The 27,963-nt window shown below is 36.6% G+C and overlaps 1 protein-coding gene across 6 annotated transcripts in view; it reads right to left on the bottom strand.

The window, feature by feature from the left end:
* The window catches only part of CSMD1 (CUB and Sushi multiple domains 1), a 1,231,811-nt gene that overhangs the window by 119,594 nt on the left and 1,084,254 nt on the right, over positions 1–27,963 (bottom strand). For 5 of the 6 annotated variants that reach the window (XR_013928146.1, XM_080387724.1, XM_080387722.1 and 2 more), the window contains 5 exons: positions 27,448–27,636; positions 15,858–16,035; positions 14,063–14,208; positions 11,637–11,717; positions 11,377–11,490 (listed from right to left, as the gene is read on the bottom strand). Coding sequence is in view for 5 of the 6 variants with exons in the window: in XM_080387724.1 (XP_080243850.1) it covers positions 11,377–11,490; positions 11,637–11,717; positions 14,063–14,208; positions 15,858–16,035; positions 27,448–27,636 (708 nt within the window). In the remaining variant the exon portion in view is untranslated. The remainder of the gene's footprint in view (positions 1–11,376; positions 11,491–11,636; positions 11,718–14,062; positions 14,209–15,857; positions 16,036–27,447; positions 27,637–27,963) is intronic. The other variant, XM_080387726.1, reaches the window with a different exon arrangement.

Below are 27,963 nucleotides of genomic sequence, written 5' to 3'. Positions count from 1 at the left end.
GAAAGAGATGAGTTTCAAACAACTTACAAATGCATTTTCTGAGGATTACCAATTCATCAATGGCACCAAAGTTTAGAAAAAAAGAAACTAAAAAGCAGAACAGTTTTCTGACTGTTCCAAGACTTCCCTCAATCTAAGTTATAAGGTGAGCCTTCAGCACAAAATACAGGGTGATTTTTCTTCAATTGTGATTTTTTAATACTATAGCATAATTTTTAAATCACTTATCTAAAAGCCACTCCAATTATTTAGGCATATAAGAGGGGAAAGCATGAAAAAGTAAAAACTACTTATTAGTAATTTTTGTCATAATCTTTTCTTCTTCAGTCTGCTCTAATCAGCTGGAGAATATGTAGCATTATCATGCTAGCAAATGCAGGAAGAAATATTCGATTTTTGAAAACCTCTTTTCCTCCCTCTCACCTTGCTTAGCTAAAAATTTGCTTCAGTCAGAGAGATAAATGTCAGCCTGTAAAAGGCAGGGATGTAATATACAAGCGAGAATATACCGTTAAGCAGGGGAAACAAGGTGTGGGCTGGGGAAAACCGGCAAGCAAATTTTTCCTTGGCATGTCTCCCTTTCCACTACCAATTGACAGTACTGGCTGTAACAGACTATCTCTGAGAGGTACAGCTGTTTTTCATAGACTACCTCCTAAGAGAGGGAAACTCTATGGGATAATGATATATAAAGTAGTAAGAATCCTTTTGACAATTTTAATTCAGTGATTGTCTTTTGAGATAGAAACACCTGTATTTTTCACAAATTACACCCAGAAATTTCACATGAGCTTCTGTGTAGGAATACAGCATTGCACATATTTAATGACATTTAATCTTCACTTTCTCATTATTTTAAAATGAAACACACTGTTAATTTCACTTCCTATATTCTTCAGCATAAGAGAAGAACACCTTGAGGAAATAAAGCCAACAAGCACTCTGACTCATGAATCTGCAGAAAGTACAAGTAAAACAGCAAATTATCACAGAACATCATTGGGCAGAAACGTATTATCAGATAAATAGCAATAACTATTTACCCTTAGTTAAATACACGGGACTTATTCCTGAACAAAAGTTTGGCTAGCCACACGGCATTTCCTGTGAGACATACACTAACAGTGCTCATCAGTGACAAAGACTAGCTGACATGACATGGTTCCACAACCTGCTTTACCCCATAGTATTATTTGCTTATGCTATAAGACTTTTTAAGCAAATAAAATGGCTTTTACTGAGGCAGTATTGGCTTCATTAGCATCTCTGAGAAACATGTGGATTCAGAGCTGGTCTTCAAAGTCATAAATTACAAGTACCCTGGAGAAATCAGTAATGCTGTCAGACTTCTCACAGCAAGACACCGTGATCCTTTTCAGCACTGGAATATTACCACCTCTCTGTATAAACTACACCTTAAGAAATTGTTACAATCAACTAAACGTAACAAAAATGTTGCGCAAAGCACAGGACACTTGGAATGAAGAGACTGGATTGTTGCAAGTACCTTTGGAATGGTTTTTAGTAAACATCCCACATCTAAAAACTAACAGCAGAGACGGTGAGGATACCACTCCCTTTTGTTGCCTGGTTTTCCTCAGCATCTGAGGGAGTTATGGAAATGACCTTTGGTCAAATTAATCATGAAACAAATATTTAATAGCCATTTAGATTTGGAGCCTGCAAACAAAATATCTGGATATTACACAGATAAGTCCAGACAAAACTAAAGCCAGGTGATCTCATAAAATGGGAAGTGTGATGGTACATTATTCCAGAAAATTTTACAGTTGGGTGAATCTGAAAGGTTATTATCACAGCACTTTATATAGGTGCTCTTTCAGTTCATTTTCCACAAGTATAATTTCCAAAGAGTTGTACCATAAGTATCCTCTTAAGAACAGGCTGCATGAACTTGTATTAACTTACTGGAGTATATGACGCTTTTGGAATCTGGGATGGAGGATTTTAAACTAAGAATAAGATTCAAAATTACAGTTTGAAAACCCTGAGATCACTACAGTGACCCACAGAACACTGTCATAAAGTGTTGAGATATTCTTCACTAACTCAAGAAACTCACTGCAAGAATATGAAAGAAATGGAGCCAGGGAAATAAATGCAATGATAAATTAGAGGAAAGTCACCAATCCAGAGAAGTGAAAATTGCTAGTTTCCTTTGGGAAAAAAAAGATGTCATAGAATAGGAAGACAGAAAATCGACCCAAGAAAGCACAGACACCTTGACTGTGAGCGTCTCAGAAACCTCCAACAATGTTCCAGATGAGAATTTCCCACTGTAAAAACAGTCTGCAAAAAGAAAGAGAGACAGGACTAGGAAATTCCAGGAAGAAGAAGAAAAAAAAAGAAATTAAAACCCCACAGAAATTACTTTTCCTGCCTTTTTCTTTTACCTGCTTTGCTCTTAGATAATCTATTTTTTCTTACAAGGGACATCAGAGACAAAAACAGAAGCAGAAAAAAGGCAAGGAAATAGCCTGTTTGCTATGTTTGAAAAACTAACAACAAAACCTTTGTTCTTTTAAAAAGCAGGTAGAAGTTATCAATAACAGAGAAAGAGTGCTGCTAGCTTTCTCGTTCCTCACAGCTGACTCTTAAGAAGGGACCTGAAACTAATTTACCACAGGGCAAAATGTGCTTTTTGCAGAAGTTTCCTCATGCCCTTCTCTCATAATTGAGGAAAGGTATGATGTTGTTTTGTAATTAAGAACATTTTTTTTTTTTGTGGGTGAATAGGAAAAATCAATAGCTTAACGGTTTTCCTTGAAAAAATCATCACATGTACACAACAAGAAACAGATCAATGCAGGATTGCTGTAGGAATTCTTTCTTCCATATATTCTATTGTATTCGCTTACAATTTCCAAAAAGAAGTAGTACCGGTTTTGTGAAAAAACCACATCTCTCTAATACAAATCAGTGCACACAGTAACACAAAGGGGGAAAGAGGATATGGAATTTTTTTCTGTGGTACTGAGACAAACGCAGTGTCTTGTGAAGCCTCCCTCAGCATATTCTTAGAGCAAAAAATTCACGTAAAAAAGAAACACTTATGTCTTTCTAAGCTGTAAATACCTCACTGCCTCTCCTGTGCTAGAGCAGAAGTGGCCAAATCTCCTTACACAGCAAGCTATAGCTCTAACTCTTCTTATAGCCAAGATTCACTTCCTATGGCTAAGAGTCCTTGGACAAGAAGTTCCTTCCAGCCTCAACCATCCACAGGAGACATACCACAGGGACTTATAAGAGGAATCGTTCTAGAGTAGTTCAGGGACATGGGAAGGCAGACAGTGTATTACTTCTTTACAGTTTGGGAGGCTGGCTGCACTGAGGGGTTATGTAGCAAATTGGCAACGCTCATCCTGTCAGCCTTTGCTGGCTTTCTTTCTCCACCATAATGAATTACTTGCTCACCTCCCCCCAGTATACCTTAGCTGCTGATTACATGACTTATTCTCTAGGGTGGAAACTAGACTTGCACATTTTACAAGACTCATAGAATCATAGAATGGTTTGGGTTGGAAAGGACCTTAAAGATCATCTAGTTCCAACCCCCTGCCATGGGCAGGGACACTTTCCACTAGACCAGGTTGCTCAAAGCCCCATCCAGCCTGGTTTGAACACGTCCAGGGATGGGGCAGCCACAGCTTCTCTGGGCAACCTGTTTCAGCGTATGCCTCCCTCACTGTAGAGAATTTCTTCCTGATATCATATCTAAATCTACCCTCTTCCAGCTTAAAGCCACTCTCCCTTGTCCTATCACTCCATGCCCTTGTAAAAAGTCCTTCTCCAGCTTTATTGTAGGCCCCCTTGAGGTATTGGGAGGCTGCAATAAAGTCTCTCTGGAGCCTTCTCTTGTCCAGGCTGAACAACACCTACTCTCTAAGCATGTCTTCATAGAAGAGGTGCTCCCACCCTCTGATCATATCTGTGGCTCTCCACTTGACTTGCTTCAACAGGTCCATGTCCTTATCTTGGGGTCTCCAGAGCTGAATGCAGTACTCAGATGGCATCTCACAAGAGCAGAGAGAAAGAATCGCCTCCCTGAACTGGCTGGCCGCGTTTCCTTTGATAGAGTCCAGGGTTCGGTTGGCATTCTGGGCTGCAAGCACACATTGACAGGCCGTGCTGAGCTTCTCAGCCACCAGCACCCCTAAGTATTTCTCCTCAGGGCTGCTTTCAATCCATTCTCTGCCCAACCTGTATTTGTGCTTGGGACTGACCTGACCCACATACAGGACCTTGCATTTGGCCGTGTTGAACTTCATGAGGTTCACACAGGCCCACCTCTCAAGCCTGTCTAGGTCCCTCTAGATGAGATCCCTTCCCTCCAGTGTGTTGACTGCACCACACAGCTTGGTGTTGTTGGCAAACATGCAGAGGGTGCTCTTGATCCCAGGATCCATGTCACTGGCAAAGATGTTAAACAGTGCTGGTCCCAATACAGAGCCCTGAGGAGCACCACTCATTACTGGTCTCCATTTGGGCATCAAGCCATTGACTATAACTCTTTTGAGTGCAACCATCCAGCCAATCCATTGTCCACTGAGTGGTCCATCCATCAAATCCATGTCTCTCCAGAGATAAGGATGTAACTTGGGACAGCGTCAAGTGCTTTGCAGAAGTCCAGGTAAATGATGGCAGTTGCTGTTCCCTCATCTACCTACGCTGCAACCCCATTGTAGAAGGCCAACAAATTTGTCAGGCACAATGTATCCCCAGCAAACTCATCTTCACCAGGTCTTGCTTATTTGCCTTGTTAAAAATGGGGGTTATGTTTCCCTTTTCCAGTCCATGCGAAGGAACTTCACCAGACTGCCATGACTGCTCAAATATGATTTGATCTTCATCTGCCAGTTCCAGCAGGACCCTGATGAGAAGCATCTCATCAGGTCCCATGGAGCTGTACACCTTCAGGTTCCTTAGATGGTCTTGGACCTGATCTTCTCCTACAGTTCTTCATTGTCCCCGTTCTTGCCTTTGCCTTCTGTGACTTGGGTGGTATGGCTGGGCCACTCGTCCATGAAGACCAAGGCAAAAAAGTCATTGAACACCTCAGCCTTTTCCATGTCCCAGGTAACCAGCTCTCCTGCTTGCTTCTGGAGATGGCTCACAATTTCACTTGTCTTCCTTTTATCACCAAAATACCTATAGAATCTTTTATTGTTGCCCTTAATGCACCTGGCCTGATTTACTGATATCAGAGCTTTAGCTCCCTGGCTGCTTGGGCAATTTCTCTCTATTTGTCCCAGGCTACCTATCCTCACTCCCACCCTCTTTAGGCTTGTTCATTCTTGTTCATCCATGCAGGCTTCCTAGTGCTTTTCCCTGACTTCCTCTTTGTTGAGATGCATTGGTCCTGGGCTTGAAGAAGGGGATCCTTGAATATTAACTGGCTTTCATGGGCCCGTCTTCCCTCCAGGGCTTTATCCCATGACACTCTAGCAAGCTGATCCCTGAAGAGGCCAAAGTCAGCTCTCCTGAAGCCCAGGGCAGTGATCTTGCTGTGCTCCCTCCTTGCTGCCCTAGGGATCTTGAACTCCACCATTTCATGGTCACTGCAGCCAAGGCTGCCCTTGAGCTTCACATTCTCCATGAGCTCTTCCTTGTTGGTGAGAACAAGGTTAACTATGGTTAACATATATTTAAAGAGATAAAACTGAGATACTGAGACAGTGAGACTGATTCACCTTGCTCTATAAAACCAATGGCTCATCCATCTTCCAGTACCGCTAACAACTAATATTTCTCATTTGAATAATAATAAACTCCATATTGCTATTTTCTTGGTATTATGCATTCAACAGGTGTCAACAAAAATCTGCAGTTTGGACCCTTTTTTTCCATATTAGCTCTCACCTTTACCAGGATATTTCAAACAAAATACTACTAAATACAATGTCACACAAATTGCTTCCGTTGAGGCATACGTATTCCACAGTTAATACTGTTTCTTGTATTTGTTAATCAATTAACATATTAACATCATATTATTCAGTATTTTATTTAATACCTCCCGGACTGTCTTCTGTCACCTAAGTTACAGAGTGATTCCACTCCCTATACATTTAGAAGTTTAGGTATTGATGTGAAGTTTACCAATCAAGAAAATCTGAGCTGCAAAACACAGAACTAGACTTTTGAGCCCAGGAAAATATGTAATTATCATTTACTTATAAGTATATCCCATGAAACTGAAAATTAGCTATTGTACAATGCTTTGGAATGATAACTGGAATAAATATTTAAAAAGCCCAGAACAACTGCTTTAGACATATTGGAGGACATAGACAATCTATTTTACATTCATTTTTAATCATATTGTTGCACATGTCAATTCTGAGCAGTTACTTGTTAGTTTGCATAAATTCATACATATAGGCAATGCTTACAGAAAAAAACAACAGGAAATAACAAAGATCTTTATGTTAGACAGTTGCATGTCATTGCATGTGGTGAGGCAGTGTCAAAAGAAAAGGAATTCTGCAGGACAGAATAACACACTTATCATTTCCTAGTTTTGAAAAACATATTACCTAACATGGCTTTCGGAGAAATCTGATTTGGCTGTTTTGAGGAAGGCCTGGCTAAGCTTCTTGACTTAACTCTAATACTACTTCTGATGTCTCCATCTTTGATTTCACTTTTGATTCAGAAATATCATCAGCACACTAGGATAATATTATCACATCACCTCTCCAATTAAAGTGTTTTGAGCAGCCAGATTAGAGATCTCTACTTTACAGTGAATGCCAATTACCTGTTTTAGTACGTCAAATTTTGTGACTAATACAGGAGTATTTCTTGCTGTTGCAATGCTCATCATGCTTTATTTTACATCTCTAAATTTCCCAAAAGCAATTTAAAAAGGAAATAAATTTGTAGCAAGAGGATATACAGATAGGATCAAAGCAGAGATTCCAAGTGTATAAACACAAGTCACAAATGGTCAACTACTGATAAATATAAATTCATGCACATTAAGACTATGTTATGTAGGGTGCCTAGGGCTCTGCACATTAGACAATACCTGGCAAACTATCATGGTACCAAGCATTATAATATCCCAAGACAGACCAGTTAGGAAGCAAAAGGGCAGTATAAGAAAAGTATTATGTGGTTCAATTACAGCTGCTCTGGAGGTTCTCCATTCAAAATGATGTAAAAGTGGTCACTAAGATTGATTTTTCTTGCCTGTCAGATAAGTTATCATACTTGTATATAGTATCCTAGAACCTGGCCTTCTACCGTATAAATATATTTCTTGCCTCGTACAACATAGTGGCACAGCTGAAGAGAACGAAGTTTTCTGTCATCTTTAAAAAATGTAAAGCTGATCCAAAAGGACAATGTAAACAATCATGAACTACAGGTAAAATGCAGAAATATAAGAAGGCAGTAAAAAAATTAGTTTGAAATGCAATATGCAAATTACATAGCAAGTAGCATTTTTTCCCAGTTCTATTAGGATCAGATAGTATTACCACATCACCTCAAAAAAAAAAGTAAGAGTAGAATTGGAAATGGTATTGGAGAAGGATGACAAGAATAATTAAAGGTATTAAATATCTTCTGGTCGACAGCATCATGCCATAAATATTGAATAGAGAACAAATCATTACTGTCTTTTTCCTCATAAGAACTAGAGGACATGAAGCGAAAACATCAGGTGCCAAGTTCAAAGCAGACAGAGAAACATCTTCACATATTAAATAAATACATTGTGCAACTTCCTGCACAAAATTTTGTGGATTTAAAGCATTTACATGGATTCAAAATGGGAACTGAATATATCCCCTGAAGAAACAGCCCTACAGGATTCAAAATACAAAAAACATTGCTAGCTTAAGAGTGGCTTAGCTACAGCTGGGTGGAGGCCTTAATTAACTACACGCTTGCAAAGATCTTATGTCCTTCATTTGAAAATCATTACTGGCCAGTGCCAGAGACCGAATACTCCATAAATAGTCTGGTATATGGGATTTCTGGTCTGATTCAGGAATATGTATTTATCCCATACAGACACTTAGGTTTTCAGAGTGCAACCTGAGTACTTTTCATATATTTATCTAAAAGTAAACACCACAAAGATGATGATTAGAAACACAACTTCTAAATGATTTATCAATATTTTATATGATATAAATATATTCATAAATATAATCAAGGGTGTTCTCATTAAAAAGGAATTCAGTTCAACATTTATGTCCATACTAATAATTCACGTAGACAGACAAGAGTTATTGGAGAGGCTGGATAAGAATAAAACCAAATCATTTCCAGAAAGGAAAATTAAATATATTTAAAGATACAACTTGTTTGAAGAAAGGAAATCGGTTGCAGCCCAAGTTATCTAAAGAAACTCATCCGTCTGTCCAAAATAACTGTGACAGAATCTTTAATGCCTCCAGTTCCATTGTCTTCTGTCTCTCCAAGGCTCATTGGAAGGACTCCAATGGCTTCTTTTTTTTTTTTTGTTATCAGATTATTTTTATGTCCTCCCTATAAAGTTTCTGCTGTATTCATATTAAAATAATACAAGACTGAAATACTTTAACTTAGGTGGTAAAACCTACTCCTACTCCTCAACTGGAATTGTGCTATTCAATCCTTTCAATGAAAAAAAACCCATGTGTAGTAAAGATGTTCCTAATAATCAATTAGGAACACCTTATAAAATAGTAACATTCTAGTAACTTTAATATATAGGGTAGTTTTGAAAAACAATAAATAATAAACACAGGAGAGGGAAGAAAATCACAAAATCTAGAAAGTCTGCGAGGTAAGTACAGAACTATTAGTATTCATCTATGTATTGGGTCTGCACAGCAAGGTTTTGGTAGCAGGGGGACTACAGGAGTGGCTTCTGTGAGAAGATGCCAGAAGCTTTCCCCATCTCCAGTAGAGCCAATGCCAGCCGGCTCCAAGACAGACCTGCTACAAGCCAAGGCCAAGCCCATCAGCAATGGTGGTAGCACCTCTGGGATAATATATTTAAGAAGGTGGGGAATATGCAGCAGCAGCCAGAAGAAAGGAGCGAGAATATGTGAGAGGAACTCTGCAGACACCCAGGTCAGTGCAGAAGGAGGGGCAGGAGGGGCTCCAGGTGCTGCAGCAGAGATTCCCCTGCAGCCTGTCTTGAAGACCACATTGAGGCAAGGCTGTCCCCCTGCAGCCCATGGAGGTAACAGTGTAGCATATATACACCTGCAGCCCATGGAAGACCCCATGCTGGAGCAAGTGGATGCCTGAAGGAGGCTGTGACCCTGTGGGAAGCCCATGCTGGAGCAGGCTCCTGGCAGCGTCTCTGGACCTGTGGACAGAGGACCCCACGCTGGAACAGGTTTGCTGGCAGCCTGCTCCTGAAAGACTGCACCACACTGGAGCAGTTCATGAAGAACTGCAGCTCATGGGAAGGACCCATGCTGGAGAAGTTCTTGGTGGACTGTGTTCCTCGAGAGAAACTCCTCGCTAGAGCAGGTGAAGAGTGTGAGGAGGAAGGAGCAGCAGTAACAGTGTGTGATGAACAGACCACAACCCCCATTCCCTGTCCCCCTGTGCCACTCAGGCAGAGGAGGTAGAGAATTTAGGAGTTAAGCTCAGCCCATGAAGAAGGGAGGAGTGGGGGGAAAAGTGTTTTAAGATTTGGTTTTATTTTCTCATTACCCTACTGTGATTTGATTTGCAATAAATGAAATTAAATTTCCCCAAGTCCAGTCAGTTTTGCCCATGACGTTAACTGCTGAGTGACCTCCCTGTCCTTGACCTACAAGACTTCGTTAGATTTTCTCTCCCCTGCCCAGCTGAGGAGGGAGGTGATAAAGCAGCTTTGGTGGGCACTTGGTGTCCGGTCAGGGTCAACTCACCACAATGTACAGTGTCTCAAAGGACTGCAAAGAACCAAGCATTGCTACCGTCAGAGAAAGCTACTAGTTTCCACAGCATCTGCAATAATTGTTGGAAATAAACTACTCCCCCGTGCTTAACAGATGGCTAATCATTATCAGAAGCTCCTAAGTAATTTTCACAATAATTGTTCAGTTTACTTTTAGCTTTCATTTTTTATTTACACTCTAATTGACACAGTCAAGAGTTAAGTTACTGCTGTTACTATCAATTTATAATTGAAAACTAGATTTGTAGTACAATCCTTATAAAATACCACAGTGGGAACAGAGAAATACACTGACTTAAAAAAAAATAAAATCAAAGATCAGTAAGTATTGAGTTATTTGATCAAGAAAGATACAGAAACAAAATTTTATGATTATTTTTGTGTATTTTATGGTGACAGTCCTGAAATGAATACTGAATCTTTCCTTTCCTATGGAATCCATGTCTCTCAGTCCATGACAGATCCCGATTATTTTATACACAAGTTAAGAAAGTGGAGGAGTAAAAACTTGGTTGTCAGTGGTCATGGATATGGAAGATGCTACATCCATAATTAGATATTATAGATCAAAGCTAATCTTGGTTACTATGTTATGAATATGATAAATTCAGATCACTTTCTGACTTCCTTACAATTTCAATGATGGTATCTCATCAATAATTGATTTTTTTCTCCAGAAAAATTTGAGGTACTTCAGGACAAAATTCTACAGATGACTTTTTGATCACTTTTTCAATATTTCAAAACCTTTTTGCCATCCACTATTTAAATAACTAAACCAAACTAAAGAAAAAATAACCAACAGTATCTGTTGAAAAACATAATTTGGAGGACTGGGTATAAATATTCAAGATATACTTGTTTTCCATGAAGATGAGCAAACTGTGTATGAATGAACATCTAAACATTATTTCTATTCATTTTTTAAAATTCCTTGTTAGAAATACTGTATATTATAAACACAGTATTAATAATTGAAAGATTTTTAGTGCTTCCATGAATTTAAATTTGCCACGTATTATTTTAGAACATATTTTTCATGTGACTTTGACATACAGTGTCACCATATTTGGGAAAGCAGAAAGAATAACTTCTTACTTTAGTTTGAAGCTTAATTTAAATACATATTTTTAAAACTCTTCAGGGATGGAAAGAAATATTTTGTTTGACATGAAACAATATTAAATAATTGAAATTAATTTTAGAAACCAGTGTTTCATTAATGGTGTAGTTAAATAGGTAATGCTGCTAGTCTCTTGATTCTAAAGAATGTCTGTGCAAAAATTTTAGGGACGAATTTGAAAACATGTGCACTTCTTAGACACTGAAGAAATAAAAGGAAACTTTTTTTTTTTGAAAAATAATGAAAATACAGCACCCAAATATCTGTTGGTTAATGTACAGGAAAATAAAAAAGGATGCACACTAATGGTATGCAGACCATGAAAACATATATTTACCTTCACAAAATGGAGAGGATCCTTCAAACTGCAACTGTGCATTCAGTTTGCAGGTTAATATATCTTGCCCAACAAGGGTGAAACCAGGATGGCACTTGTACTTCACAAAATCACCTGAAAAAGTTATTGACAAAAACCTTAAACCCCAAAATACTGTGAAACAGAGGTATACAAAAATCTCAGGTGGAAAATGAAATCTATTAATAGTGTAATTAGAATTCAAGTAAAAGCATAAAGAAAAGGAGATACTATTTTTTCACCTATTTCAAAGTCATCATCTTCTGTAAACAAATCTGCATGTGGAACTGTGGGTGGAGGCTGACACTTCTTCAGCTGGTAAGCTGCAAATTTAAGTGAAAAAAAGGTTAAATAATGGTGTGTTAAGAATTATTTTACAAAAAAAATTCCTATTCACACTTTCCAAATTACCAAAGCTGCACTGAACCTCATGGTCTTAGTTACATTTTCCAAGTTAAATGTCACAGCATTATATAAAGGTGGTGAGGCACTGGCACAGGTTGCCCAGAGAAGCTGTGGATGCCCCATCCCTGGAAGTGTTCAAGGCCAGATTTGAAGAGGCTTTGAGACACCTCATCTAATGGAATGTCCCTGCTCATGGCAAAGGGGTGGGAACCACATGATCTTTAAGGTCTCTTCCAACACAAACCATTCTATGATTCTATAATATCTAAATATATATATATATTTATCAGTATAGATAGTATAATACACTGCCTAGATAGCTATAGATCCATTGTAGGATTTGATGCAGTTGTGATGTTTATGAGGAGATTTTTGCAGCTACAAAGCTGCAGTTTCTAGTGTCTGCCTTTGCATCATGTGATAGGGCTGATTGTTACAAATCACAGATTATTTAGATTTCCTGGAAAATCTGTAATTACCTGTCACATACCTGACATGTCATATTCATTGTTAATTTAAGCATACGTGGAGTTACTCTCAGGATACAGGTATATATATCTTCACTTTAAGAAGGAACAGCAGCAGCAGTGGTAGCAGCAGCACACAGTAGTAGTAGTAGTAATAATAATTTTGTAACTTCAAAAAAAGCCCCACAAACAAACCAGAATGCCTTTAAAACAGTCTGTTTTCTAATTTTCAAATCTTTTTCAGTAAGTTGTGAGCAATCTCATAAGGAAGGTGACCAGTACAATGACTGACATGTTTCTAAAACAGAATAGAACACAACAGCTGAAGAAGCCTTTTCTGGGTAAAAACTCTAAACCAGAGATTTAAGATTGTGATCAGATTGCACATACTATAGAAAAACTCTCCTGTTCATGGAACTAAATCACCGTCAAGAACACAAATTCTCCTGGTAACTTGACGGTCCTACCCACCTGCTGTTTTCAAGAAGCTAAAGAAACACAAAATATTGTGAATCAGCTCTTATCTTCCACATAAGTTTCTATAGCCCATCACTGTAAAGCAATTGCACAAGGAGAAAAAAAATCATGGACAGTTTTTCACCCATGGAGAGTTTCATTTTTTTTCATCCACAGTGAGTTTCCAAGGTCAAGGATGAGAAAGCATGTGTGTTTTCCTGTGTACTAATGCATTGTACGGTTCCTGCTGTGTATATATATATCTACACAAACACATTCATGTAGTTATTATTATATACACCTATAGCACCATTTTTTCCAGGGAACACTTGAGAAAAGAAAACAGAGAAAAAGAAGCAGATTCACTCTTCTTTTCCCTTGCTAGAATAATGCAGTATGTACTGTGATAGAGTATGTATCTTGCCTTTTTATCATCTGAAGTCAACCCTGAAATACTTACTACGTGCTTACATACCTTCAGCTTAAGGCTGGAAAATGCTTTCACTGACCATTCCCTACAGTCAACTTCTCAGGCACTATCTTGCTATGTGGGAGCTATACGTTCCCCGCATTACGACTAAAGCCAAGTACTTTAGTTTTTGCTTCTCTGTTAAGTGCTTTAGGTTACCATGCCTTATGCCCTTCTTTTAGGAGAAAACCACAGACAAAAAAACCATTTAAGACTCTTGAGTATCAGTTTTGTAAACACTTCTCCATGCAAACAAACACCTTCAGGTACTCTCTTTCTGTAGCATTTCCTCCTGTTCTTGTGAATTAATTCACACTATCTTTTTAAATTATGGCCACAAGGCTAACAATCTTCCATTTAATATACATAGTTTGGGTGAATTAGTCAGAATTAGAACTAGAACTAGAATTTAGCATTTCACTTCTTATTTAGAAGCCTAATTTGCATGTCCTGTAGCCCTGACTGTAACTCTGAACAAAGTATTTTGCTGGATACCAGCTGTTGTTCATCTCTTCCACAGCATCCCATCAATATTTCTGACCATGGTCAGCTGGTGAAGAATTTTATTACAGAAGGTTAAAAGTAATTTAACTAATACATTGGCCAAAATATTTTTAAAAGTAAAAGCTCAATATTAGATAGCAATGTTTAACATAGAACATAGTTTATTTAAAAACACAAATTAATATTCTTAAGATTTTTTTGATGCATGGTTTTAGAATTTAATTTGTATTGCTATTTTAAAAAAGTAGCAAATCCATGAATCATGGTAAATTTAAGATTATTCAGTACATCACAGAGTTAAGAAATATTTTTAAAAAACATTAACTGTTTGTGGCAATTAGATGTTAATGATATAAAGCAAACTGACCATGAAAATTCAGGACAAAGAATCCTCCTGTTGAAAAATCACTGTGAAATTTGAGAAGGACTTGATTGGTGGAACTGTAAGCTGTTTCCAGAGCTGTGTTCCCACTGAAAACTCCCAGCTGAGGTGAATTATGGTCAGGACCATCCCTAGGAAGGGAAACATAAAAGATCAACTGAAAAAATGCTGTATTTAACATTGAAATTAACAGTCTCTTTTCTCTGGATAGCAGGTTACATTTTTGTAAAAAGGGTTTTTCCTAATGATTCAAAATGAATTTGTTTTGTTTTTATTTCCAGCAACACAGAACACTCTAACTTAAAAGCTGAGTATTTTTTGAGAGACCAGGAGTACTTTACAGTAGCTTTTATATTTCTGTGGACAAGTAATTTATTGGCTGACAGAAATTTTCGCTGTCTGTTCCTGTCAAAAATTCTACTGTATGCATCAGCTGAAAATAAAATAAAATTGAGAAAGCTCTTGCAATCTTATCATTTTTCTAACATTATTTACCTCAGAAAATAACTCTAAAGAAAGCATGCTTGTAATTCACAGGCAATTGGGAACTGAGCAAAAATAAGTTGTAAAAAAGTTGTTTCAAAATCTTTATTGAAGGAATATAACAATTCAGGAATTCAGCACATACTTCAGCCAAACAAGTTCAAAAAGCTGACACAACTTTAGGACTCAATTGCTTAGGCAAAAAGAGAAGTCACTGATACAGTTAGCTCTTTACCACTGGAGGCTTTTTTTTTTGCTTTTTTTTTTTTTTTTTAAAATATTATTTAATGTGTCAGGGACTACAACCTATGATGCCTTTTAGACTTGGATTTATAGGCAATGCAAATACCAGAGGCAGTCAAACAGCAGTTCATTAACAGTCATGCAATCTCTATAAACTGACTGGATTTTCCCTGTATTACATGGACTTGAGTATTGCTATCTGGAAAAAAATCACCCCAGACAGCAATAGGTACAGGAATAGTGGACTATCTGGGATATGGGAGCAGCTGACTCACACAGAAGTTACATCCTATATTCTATGCAAACTGTCCTTTTGCCAAACTGTGTAGTATATATGAGACATAAGTGACTTTGCACATTATCTAGAGTAAGGACCAGGATTAGCTATAGATGAGAAAGTATGTAACAACTTCAGCATCATCTAAAGCCTGTTCTTGAGCATAGTAAATCGTTATGCAAGAATTTAGACCACCCTGAGACCTCTTCCTCCACCTGAGGACACAATGTTGAGATGGGCTTGCAGGGTAAGAAATCCAAGATTAGAGAAGGGGAACATAAAATATGAATCGTAAAGACAAAGAGGTACAAGGGCTGAAATCCTGGCTTGAGAAATACAGAGAGTATGTCTGTTAGCCATATTAAAATATTAAGAAAATGTAACAAAATCTTAATTAATGCCTAAATTAGTTAATGCCTGAAGATGTCCAAAAGTTCTGCTACAACTAATTTATATTGCCTTATACGTTCATGGAACATGTAATTTAACATAATGCAGATTGTTCTATCACTTTGACCTCACACGCGCTCACTTAGAAAACAGAGTTCAAAGAAGATCTGATTGATAACTGAATTTGCATTTCAAAATACTTTTGAAACAATATTCTTGAAGTGATATATATTATTTTTTTCATATAATCGTAGAACTTGTTTTATGCTGTTCTTCAGCACACAGAACAACCTAAAAAGCAATACTAAGCAAAAGCTGTAGCTTAGGACAGCAAGATCTGATAAATCAACCAGAAAAAACCCACTTTTGTTTTGAAAAGTTGCATACCAAACTGCAATATAGTCATTCACAGGTTCAGTTTGGAGTAAGGTAAAGTTGATATAAATCCCATGGCCTGGAGGTACAACAATTAACCAAGTACAGTCCTTGGAATTTGGGTATTCATCTGGAAATCCTGGGGAATAAACTGTACCATTCTGAGCAGTTACGTTATAGCCACAAGGAGCTGAAAAGAAAACAAACAAATAATTAGTAGTAGAAACATACTCTTTCATGTTACAAATGGAATATCAAAATGTTCCCAAATTCTAAAAGCTCCACAAGACAAGATGATCTTGGTCTGAAAGACAGCATGTTTCCTTGGTTGCTTGCTCCTCAGGGACAGAAAGTATTGATATTTCTAAGAAATAATTTAACCCAATGTCTTCCATATTTAATTTTTAAAAATCCATCAAAATCTACTGGGAATATTGCTTTTATACAGAATTCTTGAAAGTAAGTTAGCACAGATTTAAGAAGGAGCACCTTTGGCTTGCATTCAAGATTAAAAACCAAGCAACCAACCAATGCTTTCCATACAACTGAACCCTAACTGAACTGGAACACAATTTGGGGAGGGGGTAGGGTGAGAAAAAAGAAAAAGAAAAGACTGATTGCTCTTTCACTACCCCAAAATCATTATACTTTATTTCTGACAGGTTTTATCCAAGTTTGATGGTACATCCATTGCAGTTTGTGTGCTGATAATTCTTATGACAAATAAAATTAAGATAGAGAGACAAATTAGCATACACTTGCTGAATGAAATCTCCAGGCAAATCAATGCCATGAAAAGGTGGTTGATCTTATTCAGGGGTGGTAAATATGTAATAATGTGCTCTCTTTTGAGTCCCAGTTTGGGGAAACTGACTGATTACAGATGCAAGCATGGATCTGAGTAGGTATACGGCCATTAGTGCAAACTAATGAGTCTCACTCATTAGAGTGAGACCTTAATCTGTGGGCACTCAGTCTAGCTATGGAACTTTTCTCATTAGTTCTTACCATAAGGCTTATGTTATTATTTTCAGACCTTCTTCATTTCTTTTTCCCTGTTCAACAAGTAATGGAAAAGGAAAAGAAAAAAAAAAAAGGGAAAAGAGAAAAGTGGAAAAGGAAGAAGGATTGAGAAATGCAGAAGGATGTCACATTTCCCGTATGGTTTCAAGCTGCTATACCATTTGGGTAGGAGCATCACCTGGCTAGCTGACACGTGGCACTTTTTGGGGAATCCTTTGAATAATCACTGGATTTTAGGACAAGTTAAGGAGGCTTTAAGCACTTCCCTTTCTTCACTTATATCAGTACTATCTAGTATGATACATTTAGCGCATCTTCCCATCTTGGAATACAACAGCATCTGCTCCTGCACTACAGTCCTTTGGAGCCCAACAAAAGGAAATGGGCTAAGGAAAATGAAGTGTTGATTGTTTGATTCCTGGTTGCATGTACAGACCAAGGGCAGCTGGCAATGTCTATCAGCTCTGATGGTTCTATGATGAAAATGTGACTTGAGCCCATTTTTTACTGTTCCCTAATCCCCTACATTTATGCCATGCTCAGATTGCTTTGTCTCAGAAATCTAGATTGCTCTCTCCACAGTACTCCATGTTTACAGCTAAATGACTGCTTTGACAAGTATGCTTAGTACATTGAAATACAGTTCCTGAGACTCATATAGTGGCAAGTGGAAAATCCCTTAAATTGTAGTTAAGATATAGGATTTTTCTGGTAGAAGTTTTATACTTAAATATACTTTGAGTTTACTATATTTTGACAGATTTATTAATGTTGTCAATGATTGCATATATTTTTGTTTTGCCTCCATTATTGTCTAATACTCTAGGAAGAACGCAGATTGATTGTATCTCAGTAAAGATAGTCTATTTCATCTTATATCATTGTTAGCCATGACAAATCAATAAAAAGTCTCAGGAAAAAAAAAAGTCACAGAAAATAAAACTTTAATAGAATAAGCAATACACACAGCTGATTCTAGGGTTTCTCCAAAGATCCTTAAAAATCACAGGAGACAGAAAACTAACCAGAAATAACAGGCTATATTTCACACAAGAAAAAAACAGGTCTAGTTTCAATAAACAAATCACTCTGAATGATGTTGTTATATTGCACTTTGAATGACATGTATGAAGAAACACATATTTTTGAAAGGGAAAAGCATATAAAAAATTCTTCTAAACTTTCAAATACTAACAGTAGACCACGTGCTAATTTATAAATTAATTAATACTATACTATGCGCTCCCATGCTCTTTCATAACTAAATCCAGATGCAACGTTGCACATGGAAGGACAGTAAATATTTTAAAGATCCACCTAAAGGTGCCTGAACCTAGTTAGTAATTTATTGGCAGCTATGTTCTGCCAAGACAGCTATGGTATACCCTTAGGACAACCTGATTGCCCAGGAGCAAAGTCTTGGAGCATGACTATATGACAAGCTTCTACTATGATCTCATGAATATAAATTAATTTTATTTTCTCCCATATATAGATTAAGCTCTTCAATGCATTTCAGATCATCTGCTACCCAGTGGAGATTATGATTTAGAATAGGGTTGGCTTCCAAAAGCATGCAAATCTTTGCTCTGTTCAGACAGTCCTCCACTGACAGACTAGTTTTGAATCTGCATTCTGCTCGTGTCCTCTTTTTTCAACATGTCTATACTAGAATCTGGTTGATAACTATTTAACCCCTTTGTTGTATGAATTTCCATAACTGTTTATGGTATATATATACCAAGCCTTGCGCGGTGCAATTGTTTGGCTTAAAGAAGTCAGAATGGCTGACTCAAGTACCATAATCTAGAATGAATCAGTAGAAATCTACATTGGGATGAAAACACCTTGAAAAGGCTTGGGAATATAGGAAGCGTTACATGGTACAGATAAGCTTGTACTGTCAAAGTTCATATTATAAATCTGAAAGAAGTTTAACCATGTCATCCTTTCATCACAGAGCACAAAGCCAACAAATCTGTATTCTGAGTGAGCACAGAACTGTGCAGAGTAAAGGCTTAGTTTGCTGCCTTAAGATAGACAACCATACACCACAGATCTCAGACAACTTAGGGGAAGAATCTAGAAGAAAAGTACTTAAGTTCTATCCATAGTGCTCTAGGTGGCAACCACAAATCTTAAAATTACAGAAAAAATTGTCAGAAAAAGTTTCAAATTTTCAACAATTCAGCATAAAAAATGAATATATGTGCAAAATGTTGTTTTGCTGGTGCAGGGCAGGAGTGTTTTAATTCATTCCAATATCGGCTAGTCCCTGCAGTTTAGCTAAACATTACATGCATACTCATTTTCTCTCATTTGATCCCATAATCAGATTTGTTTTCACTACACTAACACAGATCTTCAGTGAGATTCCTTAGAAGGGTAAGCTTCCAGCCTCAACACTTCCCAGGGTTTTTTATTATTGTTTGCCCTGTCCACTGATGGCCCTGATATTACTCACAAAGCAAAAACCCAAACCAAATCATAAACCCACGACTTTTCTTTAGCATAAAGGGTGGGAACTCTGCAACTAGACTGGAAAAAATCAGTTTAGGACTTCTAGCAATTTAACATCTTCTACCATCTTAGGTTCAAATGCTTATAAAAACCAGCACTTTCAAGAGCCAACTAGTCTAATTGTTTTATCTTCCCCCAGGTCCAGGATTTTTAACAATTAATTAAATCAGAAATGGTATATCTTTGGTTTCGCTAGGAAAAACTAATACATGAAAATATGATAACAGTGCATTAGGTGGCTAAAATATCAAACTATGATTATACAGAACACAGAAGTGGGACCATTTTTAATGCCAGTAGTCAAACAAAGTATGCTCCTTCATGTTTTTGAGATCGATCTTCTATATGATACTTTCCTTAGTCCATATGAGAATCTTGAAAGGGTACTGAACAAATTTTCTATTACTAGTATGAATCCAATGAAATAATGGAATACAGAGAAGATATGGGAAGGATGAAAAGCCCTTAACAAGTAAACCTTAGCCATGCAGCCCAGTAAATACAGTGGTGCATTGGTAATAATAGGCCATGACTTCGTGTTAAGCTAACAAAGGAGGCCACAGACAATTTTTTTCTGGACTTGTTCTGGCCGTTGGGAGACCTGTTTTAGCTTGTAGCAGCAATTATCATCAGGTAACTACTTACTACTTCATTTTAACTTTATACAACAGTGTGATGTGGCACAATATTTTATATATATGTATAATAATTCTGAATAAAAGATAGTGATAAAAAATAGGTTTTCTGGACAGAATGAATTTGTAGGCTTTCTCCCAGACTGAGACCATTGACCTTATAGGTACTGACCTACAGGTACTGGAAGAGTGAGTGTATATCAGAGAAAGGGGTAGATGTTTGTCTGTATATCATTCTAGCATTACCTAATTTTAAATATCAGTATCACTATAACTGGACTACTAATTCTTTGATTAGACTGTTAAGTTTTTTCTTTGGAATAACATTAAAGCCTTGGCTTTACATCTATGGCATTTTCCTTTTGCCTGTATCAATATTTTAAGTCTAACAGACTGGTGAGGATTCAAGCAACCTATTTAATAACTTGGATGCAACAAATTTGTATTTTGGCAACAATGGCAAAGCAAGAATGCCTAAAGATAACAATAGCAGAGACACTGTCATGATTTTATTGCTTGAAGGGAGAATACTATGTCTTTGATATTCTGGAGCCAGAGACCTGTTTTCCACATCTTCCACACAAATATTCATAAACCTTTTTTTATGAATCATTTATGGGTTACATATTCATTGTCAGATTTCCATGGGAGACTGCATAGACAACCCAACAATTTCCTCTGAAGCAGTATCAACTTTCTTTTTTGAGGCACTACCAGATTTCTTACTTCTTTCAGCTTTCTGAAGTACGTGCAATATTACATAGAAAGGTTTTGATCTGAACTTCTAAAAACACTGCCCACAGGTACAAGAGTGATTTAATTCTTGCATTTATTTCCTTCTCAGACCCACTGCCAAATTCCACTGATCAGAGGCCTTCTAACCATTTGTTTTCTTTATTGCAAAAACATTTATATGTCATCATAATTCTTTCAGCAATGCTGGACCAAGCTTTGATGTACAAAATGAATTTTTGAGAAAGCAAGTAGTGTGCTACCTTAGAGACTGCAAAAACTCTGCATGCTCACTCAAAACACTAAAAAAGTGCTCTTATTCAGAAATCATAGCTATAAACGTACACAACTGCACACACAATGGGGATGCATGCATTCAGGCCTCACCTGTGTGGAGTTGTGTAATGTAGATGCCTGTGGGTAGGCTTGAAAGGATCCACAAACAAAGGAACCAGGACAAACGTACATTCTGAATTACAGAGATGTTGGTAACAGAGCAGAGAGGAATGACTTTGAGTTAGTAAATTAAGACAAAACTACTGAATTAAGACTAAATGGATGAGGGACAAAGAAAAGAATGACTTTATCTTCATGTCACTATAAATAATTTCTCTTCTTGCATGTTAATTCAAACAGAAGAAATATTTCTTTACTCTCCCTTCATCTAAGAAAACAGAAAATGCTAATTTGTACTACAAAAATCTAAACCACTCCTAATATAGACTTCACGTGTCTTCAACATTCTTCTAGGAAACATGTTTCTCTAGGGAGTAAAAAGGAGTAAGAAAAAAAAAAGAGGTTGCTATGCCCTTTGATGCTGCATCTACATCACTACTCAGGAATATTATGTAGTATTCTGAAGTCCTTTTACAACGCCAAAGGTGTCTTCATTTGGTGTTAGATCAGAAAAAAACCCATACCCTCCCAATACCAAAGGGCTGTTTTTAATCACCATCAAACTAGAGGAAATCCAGTGATGTTCTCACATGTAAAGTGAAAGCATCTAATCAGGCATTTAATCTCTCTTAGGGTTAAAAACTACATCTGGATATGAAGCAATTTTATTTTTTCTATATGATTTAATTGCCATGGAAGGTAATCCAACAAATGTATACATATTTTGAAAGTCCTAGATATAGAACACATATTTGTTTTCCTTTAACACCTCTGATTGCTAACTGAAACTAATTTACAAAGCATACCAGTTTATTACTTGATTCCATTTATCTTTAACCAAATTTTCATCAGAAGAGATGTATTAAAATCTTGCTCGCAGTTTTAATGAATACTGTTTTTAATAAGAAACAAATTATCATTTAAAGACAGAGGTATAGAAAAATAATTTTTCATATACTAAAAACATCCGATATACTTAAAAGTCCTTTATGCATCTTTTACCCAGTCTCATGCTCCTATTTATCCTATTGTCCCAGTTTTGGCGAGGTGGTGGCATGTGGTATTTAATCACCAGTTGTGGTTAAACCACGACACCTATCAATATAGTTGTCACTTTATATATATCTAAAACAATGGGAATGCCATTTGATGTTTGCTATGCCTTTAAGATGTATCATATACAGATTGCTGCTAAACTAGTTGAATGTTAAGTTCTTAGTTGTATAATACATAGGTCTACATTCTTTCACAACACTATTACTTTGTAATTAATATTTTTAAATTAAAATAAATTATTAAACTATTAATGAGGATTTTAAAAGATATTGTTTCTTTAGCTGACAACTTTCATTCAAGGCTTAATTAATGAGAAAAGAGGGACAATAAGTCACTGCAGATACATCACCACAACACTGCTATGGAAGAAATCAAAATCAGGCTAAAGCGTCTGACTCAAAAAGCTTAACCAAGGACTAGGAAGAAAGGAAGAAAAGAAGAGGCGTTTGATGTATATAAACCCAAAAAGTATTGAAATTTGAAATGAAGCACCTAAGTTACTAAAGGATTCTAAAAGCACTTAAAGATTCTGCTTGGCAGTGCCTCAACATAAAATTTCACAGGCTTTGCAGAGGCCCTACTGAAGCCTTAATGCTGAAGTGCTGTACTGTTAGCTAGCAAAGACACTCTGAGTAGCTGCTTCTGTTGCTTTGATTTAGGAAAAGAAACTAACTTCTCCAGATGTTCCAAAAGCAGAGAGATCCCACACAGGACTTTTTTTGATTAGGAGAAGGTGAAGCAGCTTATCAAACATAAAGGAAAGCCTTGAATTTCATGGCATAAAGAAATAGAGAGCTTTGTTATAGGCCAGGATAGCAAAACAGAATGACTTGTGATACTGATTTGATTTCTTATACAAGTGAAAGAGCTAGAATATTTTCAAAGGTGAATGACATAATGGTTGCCTTTCTTATCCATCCTTTCAGTTTAACTTGAATTTATATACTTTATTAGATATTTCTGATTTCCCACTACAAAAAGGATCCTAAAAATACACGCTGTAAAAGAGCAACACTTTAAATGTTCCATGTTTACCTTGTTATCTATAGGATTACATACTGAAACTATTACTGTTTGATAATAAAAAAAAAGTAATAAAAGGACTGAAATATAGCTAAAAAAATCTCTAATACTAACATCACAATAGCATTCAATGAACCAATAAAAAATCCAGTGTGTGAAAAAAAGACTCAAGGAGAACAGAGGTAACTTCTCTGGAAGTCTAAGAACCTAGTTTTCTAAGAACGTATGCAAACCAATGTGTTTTCCCCCTGACAAACATTTCAAATTGCATCTTAGAAATTAATGTTTTTTAAAATTAATTGTAATTAGCAAACAATAAGAATATAGGGAGAATATGGATTTGGTATCTTAAATGTCTTTATTCTAGGAGTGCAAAAACTGTAGGTCAACCTTAATGGGAAGAGCGAAAAAACATGTAGTATTCTCTTATCTTTTTATGTCCTTGAAAGTACTTTCTTTCCCTATTCATATGTAAGATAATAAGACACATTGCAGATAACAGGCAGAAGATACCATAATGATTTTGAAAAATCTGTATCATCAGGCAGCAAGATTTAGGACTAAATACACTAACATTATTATTTAGTAGAGTAAGTCATATGTGTATCTGTTTTATAAAGACTGCACAGAAGTTATTTTATCAAGCAGTTATTCCATACCTTCCATATGCATTTCAGATCCCCCCCCGCCCCCTGCATTTTTTGACAGTGGCAACATTATTTCCAGACAAGACAGTCCCTATGAGTACTTGATATGCTGCTTGTAACTCTAGCTCTTCCTTTCACCTTAGCTTTGTATTGTATATGGAACATATGCTAATAATATTCTACTATCATCCTTTACACTTTCATAACACTCTTCAAAGGATATTGTAAAACTATAGGACAGGTTTAATCTGAGAAAAAAAAATCATATTAATTTATAGTGCAGTTTGATCACTAATAACCTTGTATTTTCTTTCAAAACATTGATAAAGTTGAATCCATAACCCAACCACCTTTGAATACAAATATCTTCTCCAATTAATCCTTCATCATCTTTGATTTTTTTTAGAACTCAAAAATTACTTATTCACTCATGTAACACATGGGAAAATATTTTGTGAACTGCTATAATATTTAATTTAAAAGTCACATAGAGCTACAGATCACATTCAGTGTAAGGTCTTATATTCTAGATTAGGAATTGTAAAACTTTTAAGTGCAAAATTTAAATCTCCAGTCCTCCCATACATTTATTCTCCACTTCAGAAGGCACTTAAAGACAGCACCCTTGGGAAAAGAGTTACATAACTGGAGTACTTAAGCCCATGTTTTAGGCTGAATTAATTTTGTAAAGTACATACAGAGGTCAGCTATAATAATCAACAGAAAGATGTAGGTGTCCTTAACAGAATCGCTCAGAGCAAGATTAGACAGAACTTAAAACGGAATGTTATAGACTGTCCTGGTTTCAGCTGGGATAGAGTTAATGTTCTCAGAAGCTGGTGCAGTGCTGTGCTTTGGATTTGCTGGGAGAACAGTGTTGATAGCACATTGATGTTTTTGGTTGTTGCTGGGTGATATTTATACTAAATCCAGGACTTTTCAGTTTCCTGGGCTTTGCCAGCAAGAGGGCTGGAGGGGCACAGTAAATGGAGAGGGGACACAGCCGGGACAGGTGACCCAAACTAGCCAAAGGGATATTGCATACCATATGACACCATGCTGAGTATATTAGTTGGGGGAGGAAGAAGGAAGGAGGGGACATTTAGAGTGGTGGCCTTTGTCTTCCCAAGTAACCATTACACGGGATGCAGCCCTGCTTTCCTGGGAATGGCTGAACACCTGCCTGCTGGCAGGAAGTGGTGAATGAATTCCTTGTTTTGATTTGCTTGTGTGTGTGGCTTTTTCTTTATCTATTAAACTGTCTTTATTTCAATCCATGAGTTTTCTCACTTTTACTCTTCTAATCCTCTCCCCATCCCACTGTTGAGGGAGTGAATTAAGCAGCTGCGTATGGCTTAGTGGCCAGCCAGCGTTAAACCACAATACAGACTTTTTTAGTTAACAAATATGGGAGATGGTTCTTTACATCTAAATATGCCAGTGCTAAAAGCATTGGGGGTGGGGGTACGTCTATGGGTTATAACCAACTACTTTGACAAAGATGTGATGCATTATCATGTAGCATATCTCTAAGGAAAACATAAGCACTACTCCCACAAAGAACTACATATTCTCACGTCTCTCCATTCTTTCTCACTTGGGAGATATAGTTTTACAAGAGACACCTATATTGCCTATTACAGTGTGGACTAATGGAATTGGATAAGGCTCAGAAGGTGTTTCACTATTCCAACTCTAGTTTGCTAAAATAATTATTTAATAATATTATTAATTGGTTATGTTGCCATGTCATTTTTTTGACATATTCTTCTCCCAAAAAGAGAAATTAGTAGTCAAAAATAGGTTCTAAACTATTTGTATGCATTTCTTCTTACTTATATTTTTGCAAAAAGTCTAAATTGTCTTCCAGCTGTTCTGATGCACTGATTAAAAAACAAAACAAAATTAAAGACATGGGAAAAGCAGACATCTTGATAGCCATTAAACAAGAAATGCACCCACTAACTGTACAGAAGTTACACATCCTCTCATATTCCAAAAGTTTTCTAATGCCATTCAATACTGGAAACATCACTATAGTACTTTTACTTCTGTCTGGTCATAAGTGCAAAACAGCGTAAGTGTCTGGCGATAAAATTCTGCTCTTTAATTTGAAAATAAAGCAGATATTCTCTCAATATAAATATCCTCATTTATTCAAATATGTACTACTTTCTAGCTGAATTGTGAAGTCAAGGGGCACAGCCTTTCTCATTCCCAATGCCAAATGTTCTGTCCAGACATTGTATTTTCCCTTTGGCCAGAAGGGCATTTTTATATGTTATTCCTGGAGCCTGTCAAACTTCCATAATGTCTATGCAATAACGTGATAAAATATGGTTTATATTAAAAAAAGATATAATTTTAGTTTAATAATTCCAATAATAATAATACTACAACAAATAATATTTTTAAGTGCCATGAATTGGGGTTTGGCAATTATTTTTATGCTTTCACAAGTGTCAAATGGACAAAGATTTGTATCTATGAAAACCTTCATCCAGAACACTCATTTTAAGGTTTGTTTTCCCTTTTAAACCCTTTAACTCCTCAATATATTTACCTTACTAGATTTCTGAGCAATTTATGGTAATTTGCATTAACTATTATGAAACTGGAACTTAAATTTTATGAGTTCTTGTAACATTGGATTTAAATGAGAATGTGAGGAAACACAAGCATCCCTTCTCAAGCACATGTACAAAACATATGTTCATGCTGCAAAGCAATATAGTTAAGCTGTTAGGAGAATACCTGTCTCAGAAATAATAAGAAAATAATTTGAATTATTATCCACAGTACTAAAATCCTCGTTTGGGAAGCTAGGAATTGAAATGCTGAAGCAAACCTTTAGTCCACCTAGTGTAGCTTTTGCTTCTGACAATATTCAACCCTTCACGTCTAATAAGAATGCACAAAGTAGAAAACACCCTTAACCTATTCCAGTGGAAATTTTATTTCTAGCCTCTAGCAGTTTGTCAGGAAGCAGCATGACTGACCCTTCCTTCATGTGTTTTTCATGGCTTATACCAGTAGCTCAGTTAAATCTTTCTTGAATTCCTCACAGCCTTTTCTGTTTTGACTAAGCTAAAAGCTACTGGGTGTTTTGTGTCAAGAAGCATCTGTCCCATCTTTCAGGATCAGTGTCAAATATACTGAATATAGATTTTGCAGTGAAAACCTGTATCACTGTTAGCCTCTTGTCATGATGGAAATACTTTATTTAAATCTATTTTATATCTTCTGAGCTGGTTGATTATCTATGACACTAGTCCTACACAATGACAACCAAGTTTTCTCATAACATACTATATGAAACTTTGTCAAAGCCTTTAAATGTCTAAGGGAATGTCAGAAATTTTGTTTCTGCACTTATATTTTTTGATGAAACTACAAGTAAAAGGTTTATAATTGAAAATCTTATATATTGTACACTGCCCCACCCCACTATGTTACACAATAATAATAATAATCATCATCATATCTGCATTACAAACATGCACACAAACAAGTAAATAAAAATCAGGAAGGATGGTGAGCTCCAAAGCAAAGGCACTACTAGAAAGTTACCTTCGCATCTTGGGAAATGATAGTTCCAATTCCTGTTGATTCCATGTTGGCATGTAAGAACAGGCTGACCCCTCAAAACATATCCAGGATAGCATTCAAATGATACTGACTGACCCACACTGTAATCTGAGTTGACTATATATCCATTCAAAAAAGGAGGAGGATCAGGGCAGTTCTGTAACTCATAAGCTGGAAGAGAACAAAAGTACTTTTTATTGCTTAGTCAGCTCTCAACATAGGAAATAAACATTAATATAAATGCTGTAATGCATTCCCTAATAGGTAAACACTGGACTACCAAACTCCAGTAATAGAGTGATTAAGAAATAAATCTTCCACTGGGACCACCCAGATCTTGAAAAAGGAATGAAAAAATTAACTTTAGAGACAAGGCACAGGAAAGATCAAAATTTGGAATAGGAAGAATTGCCATCTACATCAGAAATTTAGAGCAGAACGTCAATGAAACATTGGGTGCAGGGCATGAAGATGGAATATTGTGGTTTAGTAGTTGAT

This window comes from Falco punctatus, assembly GCF_963210335.1.
Source record: "Falco punctatus genome assembly, chromosome: 5".
Classification (NCBI taxonomy): Eukaryota; Metazoa; Chordata; class Aves; order Falconiformes; family Falconidae; genus Falco; species Falco punctatus.
This window is presented reverse-complemented; position numbering and strand designations above follow the sequence as displayed.